Source organism: Numenius arquata, chromosome 1 (assembly GCF_964106895.1).
Source record: "Numenius arquata chromosome 1, bNumArq3.hap1.1, whole genome shotgun sequence".
In the NCBI taxonomy this organism is placed as follows: Eukaryota; Metazoa; Chordata; class Aves; order Charadriiformes; family Scolopacidae; genus Numenius; species Numenius arquata.
This window is the reverse complement of record NC_133576.1, coordinates 19,825,435-19,840,152: the sequence shown is the minus strand read 5'-3', so window position 1 is coordinate 19,840,152 and position 14,718 is coordinate 19,825,435. Positions and strand designations below refer to the sequence as shown.

The following is a 14,718-nucleotide window of genomic DNA, read 5'->3' as shown; positions in this document are numbered from 1 at the left end:
TTGTTTGTTTGTTTGAAATTACTTATGGTTTCAAAATATCTATACTTACAGTTTTCCTGGTAGCAAAACCTGTCATAAAATCTGCAACACAGCTTCTACAGCAGTCTCTATTATAAGTTGTTCACAAATTTAGTTGAAATAAGTACTAACTTGAGTGATCTTTTAGGAAGACCCCAGGAAATCTGTTCAACTGTGGTTTTTTGAGATTTTGAGCATTCTGAAAGCTATTTGGTAATGCATGTGTAAAAATCTATCTTAATCTTTTCATGTGGCTAGGGACTTTGAATAAGTTTGAATTTATTTAAAATACTGTCTATAAGCAGTTATAAATTATATGATTGATAAGCATTTGATTATGTTTTTCATTAAGTTGGTTGAGGCCTGACTTGAGTACCTGATCGTGTACTAAATTGTTGAGTACCTGAGATCATGAAAGGTGAATGGCTTGACACAGGACACTTCTAACTTGTTAAAATACTTTGTTAAAATACGTAAGAATGCAAATTCTTCATCCAAACTGCTCAGTCTCCTCAGTGGTCTCTATCTCATATATCAAGTTGGAAAATACCCCTTTTTTTACTGCAAGGATCATCTAAGGAATCTCCAGAAGGAAATTCTCAAAGATTGCTTCACCCTTCTTCTGTCTCCTCTCCCCACCATTTCCCAAAGATTTTTCCATTCATTTAAGGATGCTGTGTTCTTTGCACTATACTAAGTAGGATTTCTGTGCCAAAACCCAAATATTTTTCGATTAACTGATACTAGTCTGGCAAGGTTATGGAAGTGAGCTAATAGCAAAGAAGCTTGATTTTTGTTTCTAACATGCCACTGAAAACTCAAAGCAAGTTTTAGTTAAAAGGAAGGCATTTAAGAAGAGAACAGGAAGTAGCTGCAGTAAGGGAAAGCTGAAAAGAATAAAAAGAATAAAATTATCACAGGAAAAAAGCGTAAACCTAGCCCTATGCTGTGTTTATATTTCTAGAAATCTGGACTGAAATTGGTTTGTCACGTATAAAACTATATTTTGAGGTATTTGGTGTGGTTTTTTTTTTTAATGTATTATCAGGCTAATTAGTATAAATTTCTGCTTCTGCAATGATTACATGAAATAGAAATGCACAAGCTTAATCTTTATGGGGATCAGAAATGTATCTGGAATATGCAGTTCAGAATTCAAATCTGTTCTGTTGCTGAACAAATGATTTTATATTCATGGAGACTTGTGATAAATACATACTCAGAAGCGTGTAGAAACACAAACTACTGATTTGTATTTCTTTGTGTTTTCAGTTGAAAGCTCAGTGTTTTTCTTGTGTAATGCAGGGATTATTACATAAATATGCAGGATATACGAGATACCGAAAGATTGATTCAAGTTATTTAATTTTAAGGACTTGATGTGATTATTTTTTTCCCCTATTGTATTTGCAGGAGAAACCTAACAAAACTGTCCCTCATCTTCAGCCACATGCTAGCAGAAATCAAGGCTATTTTTCCAAATGGCCAATTCCAGGGTGATAACTTTCGTATCACTAAAGCTGATGCTGCAGATTTCTGGAGAAAATTCTTTGGAGATAAGTAAGTAATAACATTTTGCAAAATTCTTAATTCTTTCTAATTATAAGCATGAAAAAGAATGATATATTCAAAAATCCAACTAATGGTTCTAAGTACGTGGTGGTATTTTAAAGGTAATTTCGTGTCCAAGTCTTTAAATTGGCTGAAATGGCCAAATTAATTATTAAGTCCCCACCCCATGTTGTAATTTGCTCAAAGGATGAATAAAAATGTACAGGCAGTTCTGTCAAGGAGCATTTACACTCAATCATAAATCAGACTACGTTACACAAAGTCTATTGGTTCCATTCTAGGATGAGGACAGTACATTGTTTTCATAATGTACATGGCAAATCATGTCCTTTCCTATTACATTTTTTTTCTACAAATGATAACTTTAAAGTCTGAATTAGGAACTTGATATTGGTCTCATGAATAGTATGTTTCCTTATCCCATCTTTAACTTTCTAACTATTACAATATTTAGTGCTTTAAGCAATTGAAATTATGTTTTTATGCCTTATTATTGAAGCTTTTTTTTTTTCTACAACTGTATTACCTTTACCATAGTCACAAGGGACTCATGTTTTCTTTTGTTTAAGTTCTGTTAAAGAAAGAGAGTAACTGGAGATGTGTTCAAAGGTTTAATCAAAAGCATATTTTGGAGAAATTTAGTGTTAAAAAATGGGTCATAAAATGAATGCCAAGTGTGACTTGTAGATAATGTGATTAAATCCTTATAGGACATGCAATATTGCAAATGTAAAAGTAGGCAGGTGTGGGGCTTTTTTTGTTTGTTTGTTTCTTGGAAACAACTTCATTTTGATACAGCTATAGGCTAATAGAAGATGCATAGCTTCATCACTTTGTCGTATGGAATGTTTATTAGTGTAACAGTGACATAAAAGGAAGGAGGCAAGAGGTTTGTATATTTTACAACATAATGGAAGAGTCATTATGGTCATCAGGTTTGCTGTCTTGCACCACCTAGGCCATAGCAAGTTACAGAACAATTCCGACAACAATCTGTTGTGTTTTCTGAGCAGGAGCAGCTCTTTAAAATAAGTGTTTCATTCTCTATTTAGAATACCAGCATTGTAGGTTGGCACTTTTGCAAATTAATTTTGTTCAGTGTGAATTTACAGAAGTTTCACTTCCCCCTTTTTTTTTTTTCCTTCCCCCTAGTCTAAACACACCTATAGCTTTCTGGTTTCATTCTGGTGTTATCTGGTAACTTCAGTCTTCTAACAAATTTCTTTCCCATGTAGATAATGTTAGAGTGCAGAGTGTGATCAAGTTCCTGTATCAATCTTTTTTTTAGAGGAAAGGAATCTGACCATGTTTTTGTGTTACGCATTTTAATGTGAAGATGATCTTCAAAATACCTATGAAAGTTCAGAATTATCTGAGGGATTAATTTACATGATATGTAGAGGTCTCTATCAGATGAGGCTTTTAAAAAATGTCAGTCAAAAAAAAAAGAAAAAACAGGAGCTTTGGAAAAAAATGCCTAATAATCATCTTTGTTCAGTGTTTCTGTTTTCTCTTCCTCTCTTTCTCACCTTTGCTTAGCAACTGTCAGAATTTAAATCTCCTCATGGCCCTTCTCTTCTCCTTTTGGGCTCTGTCCTTGAATGACCTTTACCAGCTGTCTTGATTGCAAATTGCATTTCTGTCATTGGGATTTACAGATCTCGTCTTTTGCAAGCTGCCGTTTCTTTCTGTCATTTCATCTTAACCAGTTTCATCAGCTTCCCTATTCACTATCATGTTCCAGTTTGTATTTCTCTCCTAGCTTGTTCTTCCTCTGTGAGATTCAGGTGCTTCCATTAAAGTTTCCGTCCAATGGTCCTGCCAGTTTCCTTTGGGAGATGGCACAATGGGTGGGTACTTGAGGTGTCACACAGTAGGATACTGTAACATATCAATAAGCTTTTATCAGAACAAGGTTGGTGAGAATTTCTCGACTGCATTGGTCTATCTGAACAACTTGGCTCTCCCCTTGCCTTTCTCCCATTCACACTTGACTCTCCTCTTTCCTGACTCATCCCCTGGAGCGATTCTTTCTGTTCCTTTTCAGGGCCCCAGAGCTCTTGCCATGCCTTTTTTTTATGCTTTGGTTTTTTCCTGCTTATGTAAATTTCTTCATAAAATGCAACTTTAAATATGAACTGTCAGCACTAACCCTCTCTCTCACCTCCTGTCCTCCTCCCCCTCCCCCCATGTAGGTTGATAGTTTGTGGTTTCTTGGTTTGTTTTTTGGTGCTTTTTTGGTTAAAGCATCCGTGCACCAAAAGTGCCTAGGAATCAAGGCAGATTAGGGACATCCAGTTAACTACATACATAACCTTGGTCATCTAGTATAGCCTGGAAGTTTTTTTGAGTTCTGTCTTGTCGGGTGCTTTTCTTTCAGACTAGGTAAATAACCACTTTTATTAGCGTTCCCAGCTCTTTTCTAATGAACTGAAGCTGTTTTAGTTACCTGTCTTCTAAGCAGTGAACAGTTGATCTGTGCTTGGCAGCCCTGCCATTATCTCAGGTTTAGTTAATTGCGCTTAAATAACTGTATAACATGTAACAGCATGTATGCCAAATAAACAGATGAGAAAAAGGTTTATTTGGCATTACATTTAATCTCTGTGTTCAACAAAATGCCTGAAGCTTTTTGAACATTAATTATTTTCTAATCCATTTAAAAATATATGGCAGTTATGCCTGTGAGCCACATCTTTTACAGTGGGCCTGTTATGACAAATTGGTTTGCAAATATGCTGGTATCACTTCCCTAGAATCAGAGCCTACATAAAGATTTGGGTGTTGCAAACAACTGATAAAATCTGTTTCTAACCCGACCACCTAAAGATAGGCCCCTAGGACTATATGAAACCAGCAACTCTGTTTAGGGATGCAGTGCAATGATGGAGTGCAGGGAGGAACTATATTGTATGTTCCCTGGCTGCATCTCTATTTTACAGGACAGGCCTGGGCTCCTCACTTGTTTACAAAAAGCAGCCCTTACTTTGAGGTCACTAAGTAATACTGCTCAAGATTAGAGCATAAATAAAAAGTAAGTTGTGCTGGATCTTGGCTTCTGATGGGTAAGCACAAGAAATAATTCTGATGCATCGTTTGATCTGATTGGAAGGAGGGAATTGGAGCTATTAGATTAATTTGTGAATTTTTTTTCAGCATAATATTATCATAAAAATAATCTTCCTGTTTCTAAACATAATGAATTGGAAGCTCTTACATAATCCTTTTTCTGCCTTGATTTCTTTCTGAAATGTTGTCATTTTTTTCTTTTGTAATTTGAAATATTCTAAATAGCAAGAAGGAGATCAATAGCCACTTACGCTTTGAAGTCAACTCTTTGGCTTTCAGTTTTTGAAAATGTAATCTGCACTTCCGTTTACAGAAAGCAATATATTATAACTTGCTGAGGAAGAAAATCCAAAAGATAAAATTGTCAAGACTCCAGTTTGTAGTTTAAAAAAAAAAAAAAAGAATTGTACCTGATTTCTTTCACTGTTTTTCCCCAATGAATGGGGAACTTCTAATTATGTTGGTTACATTTGTCTGTCTGAACAGTTGCTGCAAAATTGTGCAGTTGTAATTAAGTTTATTCATACCGTTAGTAATAATTATCATAGGATTCAGTCATTTCTTTCATGTTTAAAGCTAGTCAGGTGTACGTTCACATGACTTCAAACCCATTAGTAAAATAAATGGCTAGGCGAACTGTTTCAAATCTCTGATGATCACACATCTAGCTGTTCTTTGAGTTTCTGTAGAGAACACAGAAGCAGAACTCAGCAGAATGCCTCCATCAGAGCAATGTGGTGAGGTAACTTCACACATTCTTGGCTTTCAAATACCTCTTCAACTTTTGCATTTCTGGTACAACTGTACAAAACTTCTAGATAATGTCAGTAGCTAGAGAAGCGTGGATGGGAGACAATGCTGTGGTGCTTGTGAGAGCAGCAAATAAGTGGATAATGGAAATCATCAGCCCTCACATAGGCAGAGTGCAAAAGAAATAAGTAGTTAGGACCCTTTACAATTGTGAGGTTTTCCAGTATTGCATGTTTCAGAGGAGAAGGGGAAGCCTTGGAAGTGATATGATGTTTGGAAAGCTTCTGGTGAGACTAATGTGGCATTTAGGAATGTATAGGGAAGACTGATAAATCAAAGTGGGAGATAATGAGAGTTTCATTATCTGTGTAGAAGGAGAATATGGACAATAGCAGTACGACGAAGGAAAAAATGGAGGAATTGATTTCTCTGCAAGGGCAAAGTAGAATATGTATCCAAATTAGGTGGTAGGTGAGGTAGTCAGCAGTGTCAAATAGAAGGCTCAGCGGGTATTGACTTTGTCAAGGAAGCTGACCTAGAAAAGCTGTCAGAGAGATGAGGAAATAGAATTTTGGATTTGCTTTGTGAAACCAAAAATCAGGAACAAGTGAGAACTTAGCAAAGGCTGAATGACTGGAGTAGGCTGAGAATGGAGCTCTTTGGCCTATTCGCAGGCAATGAAGAGGAAAAGAGCCTCTTAAAGAAAATAAAGGAGCTGTCTGAAGATCAACTGAGGAATAAGTTGACACAAGCTTTACACCATGGTCAAGGTCGCGATTTTAGGTTAAGATCTATACGAAGAACAAGGTTGATAGTGTCAAAAGCAGGAAAGCGGTGAAATTGAGAAGGTGTGATTTTTTTTGGATTGGTACTGATTGGTAGAATACAATTATTGGAGCAAGTGCTGTTAGTGGAGTGAATCTTCACCCATGGTTTACCATTATAGTTGCACTGAACAAATTATAGTTAAATGTACAGGAAAACAGTAATGTTAAATGGAACTGTGAAATTGTAAGGCATGTAATCAGCAGTTACATTTGTTTACAGATACTTTAGTAACCCCCAGTGGGTTGTAAATATGCATATAAAACATAATCGGATAGCTTCTTCATTATCCGCATTTTATCACTGTATCATGCTTGATGTTAATTTCCCCTGCTTCCTTGCTCATTTTAATAGCACCTTACATCTTTTACCAGTTTTCTGTTCTGAGCAAAAATGTGCACAATACCACTGGGAGCGATCCTGAACTGAGAAAGAGAGTGGGTGAGATGACCTAACAGCGACACGATCTTTCCAGCCTCTGAATTTGAAAGCTCCAGTGAAGTCATGCGGGGCTTTGTAACTATTGAAATTTGTGATTTGTGGCTGTCTTCATGTTGCAGAATGAATCAGCAGCAAAATGTCAATGTTCTTAGATTTTTTTAATTCTCCATAGTTCTGCCATTTATTTTATCTTTTAAAGTTTTACTCTTCATTGTGAAACCTTAAGAAATGGAAAGCATTTCTGTTATATTTGTCAGATAAATTGATTTCCCCCCACCTTTTAGTTTCTGAGGAAATAAAAATTCTTTCAGTGCTAGGGTCAAACACATTACTATTTTACTGCCCTGATACTTTTTTTTTTTTCCAGTTGAGGCCTGAAATGTATTTATTTTTTATTGGAATTCAGGAAAAAATGTGGCCATTGATTTCTCAGTAGCAGTTAAACAGGTATTTCAGTTGATATTCTACATTTTGAGTAGTTGTGGTTCTGCTGTGGTCAGTGCTTTTTGGCTCGGGATAGAACAGACATAGCCGCTGTGGCTTGGGTTCAGAAGAGAAGCAGTGAAACAGGCAGACCACAATGCACCACTTAACTTGAAAACATTTAGCTGTCAGAAAGTGAGACCTCAGATAAGCGAAGTTTTAACACCATGTTGATCCCCTTGATTTATTACTTGATTTCCTGTTCTTGCTGCTGATAGCACCTAAGAGCCCTACTGTTGTCCGAACACTGTAAAAGTGGTGGTCCTGGCCCAGGGAGCTTCAAGTCTGAGTGTGAACTGAAGTGTAAAGGGAAGCCAAAGATAAAGAGAGATGGAAGAGGGAGTGACCCAAGTGCCATAGCCTTCATCTCTATCAAGACAGGTGTTTAGGCAGCAGGAACTTTTAAAGAAGTTAGGGGGGAATGGGCATTTTAGAGGATGGTTCCTCCCTCAGCTGATCAGCAGCATGGGAAATAGGCTTATTGGTACCCTTGTGTAAAATCTTGAGGTAGAGGCAGAAGGTACCATTCCCTGAGTGCTAGTAAGGGGACATAAATCTCACTAGATCTTTTTCGTGTAAATGCCAGATAAACAAGTTTGAACAAGAAGACAGATAATATTACAGAGAAGAGCTAGTCAGTGGAAAGTTGCAAGATATGATTAAAAAACAGAAAAGGCCAATGGTCTTCACAGCTATTCTGGGTGGTTAAGTATAAGGTAAAATTGCATGTACAAAGGATAGAGAAAAGAAAGTTGTAATAGTTGGCACACAAAATTGTGAGACAGAAGAACGGATTCTCAATGGATAGGCAGGAGAGGCAATGTTTTAAGTATAAAAGGACGTGCAAAAGCATGAGTGTGCTTTGGATTTGTTAGAGATCAGAGGTGAAAATATATAGATAAGTCTATCCCTTTGGGGGCACTCCAGGAAATGCAGACTTCCTGCATCCCTTAAGGAAGAACTAGCTTGCTGTCTTTCCAGCAATGTCATTATGTGGCTTTGGAAGTGGATAGTTTTGGTTTCATAAAGCTCACTTTATCTTTTACCTTCTCTTTTCTCATGTTAAATTCTTCTATATTTGTCCTGCATGATGTCACTATTTAACAATTGTACTGGCACGATATGGCAGAATTCCTTTTTTCCCTCAGGACTGAACTTCTCAAGCCTTCTGTGTGTCAATTGTTTGCTCTGCAGTTCAGAAGCAATGAAAACATGTGGCTTCTCACTTAAAACTGAAGCAGCAGTCTTAATAAAATGCTCTGTTCAGTGATGATAAACCAAAATCCACATTGGTCACTGCAGATTTGCAAAGAATGTTGTTTCTATCTGTGTCAGTATGTGCTTGAATATTTTTGAGTTTGCTTGGGGTACAGTAATGCCCTCTTCATGTTATGCTTTCTGGCTACATTTGAGAGAGTCTCTTGCAGACAAAAACATTCACTGTAAGTAACACAGGTACATGTTTATCTTCCTAGACATACTTGTGGTCTGCTCTGGTTCAAAGAGAGCGATGTCACTTGACATTCCAGAATAGCTGCATCTCTGCAGTTCTACTGAAGTGCTATTCTCTACACGCTCAGAAAATACTTGCTTCCTCTCCAGGTTTATTTTAATGTCTTTTGCTTTTTAGTAGTGCAGCAGCGTTCAGGGAGTTTAAGAAAATCCTATGTACGCATGATCAGGGCAGGAGGGAAGGGAGGACCTAAATTCCTCTGCTAAATTGCTTGCAAATTATGTGCAGGACACTAATCCTTCTCCTTTAGGCATATGGAAGTTGTGTGGGTGGTGTTTAAAACACTGCATTTGTATAGAGTGACACTTCCCTTTGATGTGTGTCATAATAATAGTAAATAGAAACCAACCTATATAAAAGTATTTTTAAAAAGCTTATAATTCAATCAGGACATTTTTTTAATTCAACATTCTCCAAATACACTTCCTATTTCAGAAGAAATGTGGGGAAGTAGTGTAATTTTAAGAGACTTGGTGGAGAAATGGCTTATTTTAAGGTTTTTGATGGGACTCTTAAATAAGATGACAGCCCCAATCTGCCAAGATGCAGATAGTTTTGATGATTTGAGAGAGATAAGATGTGCACAGAAAGCCTCTTCAGGAAGAAGTATTCAGGATTATTTATTTTGTGTTTTCATTCCTTAAATTGCTATGGGCTTGCTTCTAGTCTAATGATGAGGAAAGGCAGTACAAAGACACTGTATGGATGAATTGTTTCCCAAAAGTTTGGTAGATAGAGATTATATTTTCCTTCTAAGAGGTCCTCCATAACCTTTTTCTGCAGCGTTAAGGTGTGTGTTTCATCTTCTTTCATAGTTTTGTTTCCTTATAAAACTATCTCTGAAGACTTTGAGCTAATTGAAGGTTGTAATAAAGTAATGTAGTATGATAACAGTATGTACATGTAATGTAGTCAGATATTTTTGTATACTTGTGTCCTTTTTCTTTTACCCTAAATTACATCATAAAAAGAGAAGCTTTTACCAAAGCCCTGAGTCTATCTGTTCATGTGTGCATGTGTAGTAGGGCTTTTACCTTTGGGCATCAAACATTTAAGGGAAGTACAGTCACTGTGCAGTACCATCCTCTCATGTGAGATACTCCCCAGAACAGTGTCTCAGCTGGAGTCACGTGTGCTTTTCTGGAAGGGATAGCTCACGTAACTACGATTAAATACCTGAAATACTGAGACACTGCGTTTCCTCAACCTAATGTTACTGGGATGTCAAATCACATCTTCCTGATGAGCTGTAGCAGTGCTAACTAGCTCATCTCCTCCTAGATGAGTGTCCACAGGTCAGCCTAATAGCATGAGGCATGTGCAGAATACCTGCCAGCCTCTAGTGCAGGGTATCATTAGGGCATGAGGCAACAAATATTACAAGGACAAAGATCACTGAAAATATTTATAGGAGATACCTTCTATGGTTCAGGAGCTGAACGCTGCAGGCAGTATTTCATTACAAACAGGATCCTGATTTTTCTTTATACAAAGGCAGTATTTTTTTTCTCTTTAAAATACATCTATTTAAGCAACAATCTAAGCATGCTTTTGACTAGGACACTCTCAGTCTTGGTTTGATTGGTCCTGTTCCCTTCTCCCTCCCACTGCCCCTGCCACCTCCCCAAACAATTAAAATAACTCTTTAGATTTGCATCATGAAAAGGTGCTTTCAAAGGCTGTGTATCCCCTAAAACACGAGCAACAGCAGCGAAATGCTAGTTCAAACAGCAAGTCAACTTGCCATCCATCTCCGAAAACCTGTTTCATAACCCGTCATGGTGGAAAGCGTTCTATGTGACCCCCTCCTAGACCTCTGCCAGAGGAGAGTGTTTCAAAGTGTGCCTGAAAGGTCACCAGATTTCAGTGCTGTAGGAGCAGAAGAGGAGGATGTTGCAGAAACCTTCACCTTGTGAAGCTCTGGTAACACCCTCATTTTGAGTGAGTGTGCACTGTCTGCGAAGTCTCAGAAGAATGAAGCTGTTTGTGTATATAAACTGGAGAGGTACATTGGGGGAGAAATGATCCCTGGCTGGTGCTGTTTCAAAGTATTTAGGAGTGGTAGCTCTATAAAAGTAGCTTCTAAGAAATAGGAGTTACAATTTCCGCAACCAGTTCTCACCTTTATTTAACAAAATAGAAGGTAAAAGGCCTATTTAACAAAGCTGCAGAAAAAAAATCTGCTGAATTTAGTGAATTTTAAATCCATCCCCCCACCATTCCCCCCTCAAAAAACAACCCCAAAACCCAAAAAAACTTTTCTAAGCCTATTTTGGCACAGTCGCAGTGCTGTAACTGTTTAGGGTGTTTTATATAGAGAATCAGAAGATATTTTAGAGCCACAGTTACAGGAACTAAATAAGCAATAGGCACTTTAACAACTTTAACACCGCAAAAGCACTGACGTTTTCCAGCTATGTTCTCTGAACTTAGTGAAATATTTCATTCTCTCTTTACCATAATCAGAATTTGATGTGCATTCTTTCTTAAATGGCATCTGATGTGGTATCTCTCTTCAGCTCTTTGTGGTTTCCTGTTTTTCATACGCAGATGAAAGTATCTGCTGAGATCTATTAAACTTCACATTTTATCATTTATGACTTTCTCAATATAAGTCTCCAAGTAACAAGTAGATTTCTTTGCACTTACAAATGTAGTGAATGCTCGATGGACTAGAAATACAGGAGCATGTCTTCGGTGTTGTACTTCAAATTACTGTTTGTTTTAATTTAGGTTAACTGCAGAATAGTTATTATGCAGGGTCAACTTAATGCAGTCAGTCCTTTTTTTTTTTTTTTTTTGTTCTTGTACTACCAAGTAATATACATTTCTGCATAAGAAAATAGTTAGAAAAAAATGGAATAAAGTATCTTACAAAAATAAGTCAATGTGAAGTAATAAAAATTGCAAGAAATATCGATGAGCTTGTGAGGCCTGTGTCTCTTGTCATTTTAGCAGTTATTAACAAAATATTACTATGAATGTGTGAGAACTTGTTAAGTCCTGAAAGCAGTTATATATTGTTTAATAGTTATGTGTTGGTTATATTTTGTTTAATTAATGTTTTTAAAACATCATATAGTCTACTCTCAATGCGAGGCAGAACTTTTTTAAGAGAAGGTGTTACGGCTTTGCAAAAATCTGAATTTGACCCTAATGACATGAGAAGAAAAATTGCTATTATTGAACAATTTCTCATAGTTTTGAGAGTGATAAAATAGAGCACTTCCAAGTGATCAGCCTCATGTCAGATTCCAAATATAAGCACTTGGTTGGCAAAATAACTAATGTGTATTATCTCCAACTATGCAAATAGAAACTGAATTTGACAGAACCTGGCTTTGTGTTAGAGAGGATAATTTAAATTTCCTTCTATCCTGATTTCCTACCTTTTCCCACATTCACTGCTGTCTGAAAATACTCCTCATCCTGCAAGAATGTGTGAAGGTGAAGATCTGATAAGACGTGTCTTCTAATATGCATGTAACTGTCATGGGCTATGACAGGCCTTGGATCAGTATTGGTGGTATCTGGTTGACTGCTATCAGTTCACTTGACCAGTGTTTATGAGCTTTAGCTATAAAAAATGTTGTCACAGTAAATACTAAATTGATACTTATCATTGTGAGAAGAGAGGCTATGAAGACAGTTCTTTGTCAAGCACAGAGCTGGTCCTTTACATTATCTTTGAGAAGGTGTGAGGCTGGTTGCTACACCTGCTTGGTAGGATATATGTTTCTGCAGTGCTCTTTTTGTTGTTCTTCTAAGGAAGCTTGAATATTTATGGTTGTTAAATAAATGACAATATGTTTGACTATGTTTAAAGGAGGTAAACCTTTAATTTGATTAGGCTGCTTTCAAAAAAACTGGTTTTTTTTTGTTTGGTTTGTTGTTTTTTTTTCATCTGTAGAGAAATGAAATTAATGTTCCACTTCTTTAAAAGTCCATTTCTGATGTCTAAATAAGATATCAAATCTTCAATATGTGGTTTTATTACATTTATTATTTCCACCCCTCACAGAACTATAGTGCCATGGAAAGTGTTCAGGCAGTGCCTTCATGAAGTTCATCAGATAAGCTCTGGTTTGGAAGCAATGGCTCTTAAATCTACTATTGACTTGACCTGCAATGACTACATTTCAATTTTTGAATTTGATATCTTCACTAGATTATTTCAGGTAAGATTTGAAAATTTTAGAGACTTGTGTGAATTTGAGCAGCTTAGTACCCTGAGGCAAGTACCTATGAGTCAAAGAAGCAGACTTTTGGGAAAGACTGAAATAACTGAAACACTAGAATTCAGAAATAAATTGTGCGATTTATTTAGACCTTCAGAGATACATACCAATTTTATGTCAAAGCCTGGGCCATACGTTTATTCCGTCTTCCATGTTATTCTGTGATAATCTTGGTTCAGCTTTCTCGGTTTTGCTGTTACAGAAAAGGGTGCCATTACGAAGTTGATATTAAGGTTTGGCAGGAGGTGATTAATGGTTTTAGTTTCCAGAGTTTTGATTTTGATTATCTCTTCTCCATTCTGAGTCAAAACTGTATCAGAGTTGGAAATGTTATGGTGTAAGTAATTTCTCTGTTTAATATAACCACAAACATTGGTCACTTATTAAAACACACACATCAAGCATTTCTGTCTGAACATTGCTGCCTTGGGATCAGTTTCTACTCTGCCAAAGTTCCTCCCTTTTATTCAGTATTTGGCAAACTAATATGGTGTTCAGGTTAGTAATCAAGCCCAGATCTTGATCTCTGACTTGACTCAAAATGTCTGAGACACATTGGCTGCAACATACATCACTATAAAATGCATTTATTTAAGGTTCCTTTCTGTAGGATTTTTTTCCCCTAAGCATTCTGCTTACAAATAATAACAGGGTTTGTGGTTTGTTTTTTTTTTTTAATTTGTACATTGAATGTAAAATTAAATGAGATGGAGTGATCTGAGAAGTAATAGTTTGTTCTGACCCTACATGGGGTCCTATAGGTTGCATTAAACTTCAAGACAGAAGCCTCAAAAGAGTTGTATTTTCCTTGTTCTGAAAGCCAATGAATATGTCTTTGCATTCGTTTCTTTGTGAGGCCGTTGCTGGTTTGATTCATTACCATCCCTTGGGCTCGTACACCCACGGAGAGAAAATCCCAGTTAAGTGGTCAAAATACTGTTTTGCCAACTGTGGCTTGTGTTACAGAAAAGCTATGTTTATAATGATGCAGAAGAAAGCAAGACTATGTTTTATGGAGGTCCTGTAAAAGTGAAGTTGCTCCCCCTGCCTCCCCCCTGTATGCATGCACAGCTCAAAGTGCTGTGTTCTCTGCTCAGAGATAAAGTTAGCGCAGCAGAATATGTAGATGCTTTGAAGGAAAGGAACTTCATTCTTTCACTATTAACGTGTTCAGTCAAGTTGTCCTTTTATGCGAAAATATTTCCGTAGAAGACAAAGCATACAAATCTTTTGCCATTTAACATTTCTGCTTTTGTAATACTCTGTGTGCACAAGGCAAGCTATGAGTTCTGGCCCTTTGATTTTTTCAGTTGTACTGTCACATCATTTTATAGGTATAGTAGTAGTGTGATACTCTGTAGAGACTCCAAGCATTTGAAGAAGATACTGTCTACTGTCAACTTAGAAGCTTGGTGGTTGTGATTAACCGAGGAATTTGCACACTACTTGAATTTGTTTTATAATGTACTGTAGCAAGCCTTTCTATAACCACGGTCCAACAAAACATCGAAGTACTGAGTATTTGATCATCCTTCTTGATTTATATGCATGCACTTGAGTAATACAACAGGAGAAGGAACATTGTGGTTTTGTGAAGGAAGTGCCGGTGTGGTGAAGGGGGAAGAGTCAACTCCCTTTTTTTTCTCTAGCTAGGGCAACTAATATTTTTCATGTGATGAAGGCTCCTGGCATCTGTCTTTGAGGGTGCAGAAAGGAGCTGGCAAGATGCAGTGTTGCATCTAGGATTGTGAATTTTTCTCCTTTCTTCTGTATGAATTTGAACACCTGAGGTACTTTTATGGCCTCTGT

General features: G+C 37.0%; 1 protein-coding gene across 7 annotated transcripts in view; it reads left to right on the top strand.

Moving 5' to 3' along the window:
• The window catches only part of CBLB (Cbl proto-oncogene B), a 135,042-nt gene that overhangs the window by 64,369 nt on the left and 55,955 nt on the right, over positions 1-14,718 (top strand). For 5 of the 7 annotated variants that reach the window (XM_074160948.1, XM_074160968.1, XM_074160980.1 and 2 more), the window contains 2 exons: positions 1,432-1,578; positions 12,693-12,849. In XM_074160948.1, coding sequence (XP_074017049.1) covers positions 1,432-1,578; positions 12,693-12,849 — 304 coding nt within the window. The remainder of the gene's footprint in view (positions 1-1,431; positions 1,579-12,692; positions 12,850-14,718) is intronic. The other 2 variants (XM_074160971.1, XM_074160989.1) reach the window with 1 other exon arrangement.